The sequence below is a fragment of the Pyxicephalus adspersus genome, chromosome 7 (assembly GCF_032062135.1).
Source record: "Pyxicephalus adspersus chromosome 7, UCB_Pads_2.0, whole genome shotgun sequence".
In the NCBI taxonomy this organism is placed as follows: domain Eukaryota; kingdom Metazoa; phylum Chordata; class Amphibia; order Anura; family Pyxicephalidae; genus Pyxicephalus; species Pyxicephalus adspersus.
The window spans coordinates 163,859-166,594 of record NC_092864.1 but is presented as its reverse complement, the minus strand read 5'-3'; the positions used below and the strand labels follow the sequence as shown (position 1 = coordinate 166,594).

General features: G+C 46.9%; 1 protein-coding gene across 1 annotated transcript in view; it reads right to left on the bottom strand.

Moving 5' to 3' along the window:
- The window catches only part of FBRS (fibrosin), a 15,384-nt gene that overhangs the window by 11,436 nt on the left and 1,212 nt on the right, over positions 1–2,736 (bottom strand). Inside the window, exons 2-6 of the mRNA XM_072416895.1 lie at positions 1,698–1,835; positions 1,487–1,558; positions 1,374–1,409; positions 772–1,018; positions 379–542 (exon numbers count right to left, since the gene is read on the bottom strand). Of these exons, the coding sequence (XP_072272996.1) occupies positions 379–542; positions 772–1,018; positions 1,374–1,409; positions 1,487–1,558; positions 1,698–1,835 (657 nt within the window). The remainder of the gene's footprint in view (positions 1–378; positions 543–771; positions 1,019–1,373; positions 1,410–1,486; positions 1,559–1,697; positions 1,836–2,736) is intronic.

Sequence of the window (2,736 nt, the reverse complement as noted above, 5' to 3'; positions counted from 1 at the left end):
GGGGGGGTGAACAGGGAACATTTGGAAAAAATGGGGGTGCAGAGACATGGTATACACTGAACACAGATAGATATACAGGAGATATAAGAAGGTACAAGGTGTAAAAGGTGCATTAGGAGGAGGTTGCAGAGACAAGGTGTATAGATGGAGAGCATATATCACTGGGGAAGCGTAGAGGTGTACAGGTGGAGGGGTGTACAAATCTGAAAAATGTGGGGAAGGTGTTATAGTGTATAGGATAGATTAGCAGGATGAGAGACAAAGAAAGGGGATATGACCATAAACTGGGAGGCAACAAAGAAAGAAACTGTCACAGCAGCAATTAAGACGAGGAATCCATATGAGTCATGTGGCAAGGAGGTGATGGCTTAGACTCACGTTGTGAGGGTAGGGGGTGAAGTGCTGGTGCGTATGCTGGTGCGTATGTTGATGGTTGTGCTGGTGGAACTGGTACATGGGTCTAACTGCAGCACCAAGCTCAGCTGTGCCCCCTTGAGCTGCCAAGAAGCGTGAACTCATTTCTTGTCCAATAATATTATGTTCTGTTAAAAGAAAAAAGACAACCAAGCCATTGGGGGTTATTTCATATATTGGCAATATCAAACTAATTAACACTTACATTCTAAAGGATAAGTACCCCAGTACTGCATCATTCGTATTTACCAAGCAGACACCTAATACACATTCTATAACCCTAAACCCTCAGCTTTGTCAGGTATGGCAATGTCGCCTTGTAAACTCCCTATATTATCATTCCACAAGGCTACTTACCAGCTAGCACAGCAGACGGGGGGTGGCCCGAGACTTGCAGTAGAGGAGGAGGGGGTGGAAGACCCTGGGAAGGAGTAAACAGGTTCATATGATGGTGGGAGGGAGGACGTAACACGGCAGGTAGGGCGGGCGGGGCTGTGTGAACAGGTAGAGAGATCGATGGGGTCGGAGTTCTGCGAGACACTGGTGTTGGTACTGATTTAGGCACACTGCTCCTGTGAGAACTGAAAGAGAAGAATGGTGTAGAGGTTATACACGACAAAGATCACGTGGGGGTTACACATGACAACAACCAAATAGAGGTTACACATGACAAAGGTCACGTGGAGGTTACACATGACAACAACCAAATAGAGGTTACACATGACAAAGGTCACGTGGAGGTTACACATGACAAAGGTCACGTGGAGGTTACACATGACAAAGGTCACGTGAGGAGACACAAATGTCTATTATAATACAAGACTATAATACACAACGGTGATATAATACCGGGATGAGGAGACACAAATGTCTATTATAACACAAGACTATAATACACAACGGTGATATAATACCGGGATGAGGAAAGGTTTATTCTAACATTTGATAGATTTACTTACAATGTAGCCGGCGTCCAGGCCCCAGAGCCCGCAGTCCTGTAAGAGACAATGAGCTGCCATTATTAAATGATGACAATAGAGGAGATTTCTCCTGATTTGTGGCAATGACTCACCTGACCAGGATTCTCAGGACCAGAATGGAGCGCACAGCCCTCCGGAGAGCCCAACCCAGGGCAGCGTCGCTTCTATCAGAAGAAAAGAACCCATCAGTCACAAGCAATCAGCCGGGGATCATACCCAATTAGTGCGCTGCCCACACATTGGCACTGGTATGGCAGCAGAGGATAGATGAATAATGATAACACCCCGTGGTGCCCATCGTACCTGCGGTGCCCGCTCATCACGCTGGTTCTCGCTCACTCCGGGATCGTCTGAACTTCCTCCATCATTTCTCTTTCTCTTCCCGGGGCGATGTTTCTTGTTCGGCTCCTCCAGATGTGCCGATTCCATGGAGAAGTCTCTCTGCAGGGGACGGGAAGGAATATTGAGCGTCTAATAGATGCAAAATACAGAAATACTGAGCAGGTGGCACCGGAAATGAATGTTCATTCCTCTATATTATTCACCAGACTTCTATAGGCTGTTCATGTCACCCCCAGTCATGTGATTGTAGGTTGGGGTGATACGGACAGAAGAGGGCAGCACAGTGTGCTGGGTATCACACCAAGGACGCTTTCTTCCCATTGGCTGTCAGGACAGAAATGTCAACGCTGCAATGATCAATTTGGAGGGGTCGTCCATCCCAATGGATTCAGAATTAGGATGACCCATATATGAGCCCTTCCATAAATAAATGCAGCAACAGGAGGGAGACTCACTGTGACAGCGTAATGTGGCAGAAAGATCTATAGGGGGCCCTGCCAACCTTTAGATGTTACATAGACCCAATATAAGTAATACATCAGAGGGTCACATGACTGCTGACACCTCACATACTGGGCTGCAGGTCAGCTGACATATACCAACCAATCCCTCTCTCTATATAACACAAACCCCGCCCCTCTCTATAAGATACGCCCCCTCTCTATATAAGATACCCCCGCCCCTCCCTTTACATAACATCCCTGCCCCCTCTATATAAATATATGATACGCCCCGCCCTTTATATAAATATATATGATACGCCCCGCCTCCCCTCTATATAACACCTGCTGCGCCCTCTATTTATATAAATATATGATACACCACACCCCCTCTCTATATAACACACGACCCCCCATTATATAACTCAAGCCCCGCCTTCTATATATATATATGACACGCCCTGCCCCCTCAATATAACACCCCCCCTCTATATAACACACTCCCCCACTCTGTATATAACACAGGCCCCGCCCCCTCAATATAACACCCCCCTCTCTGT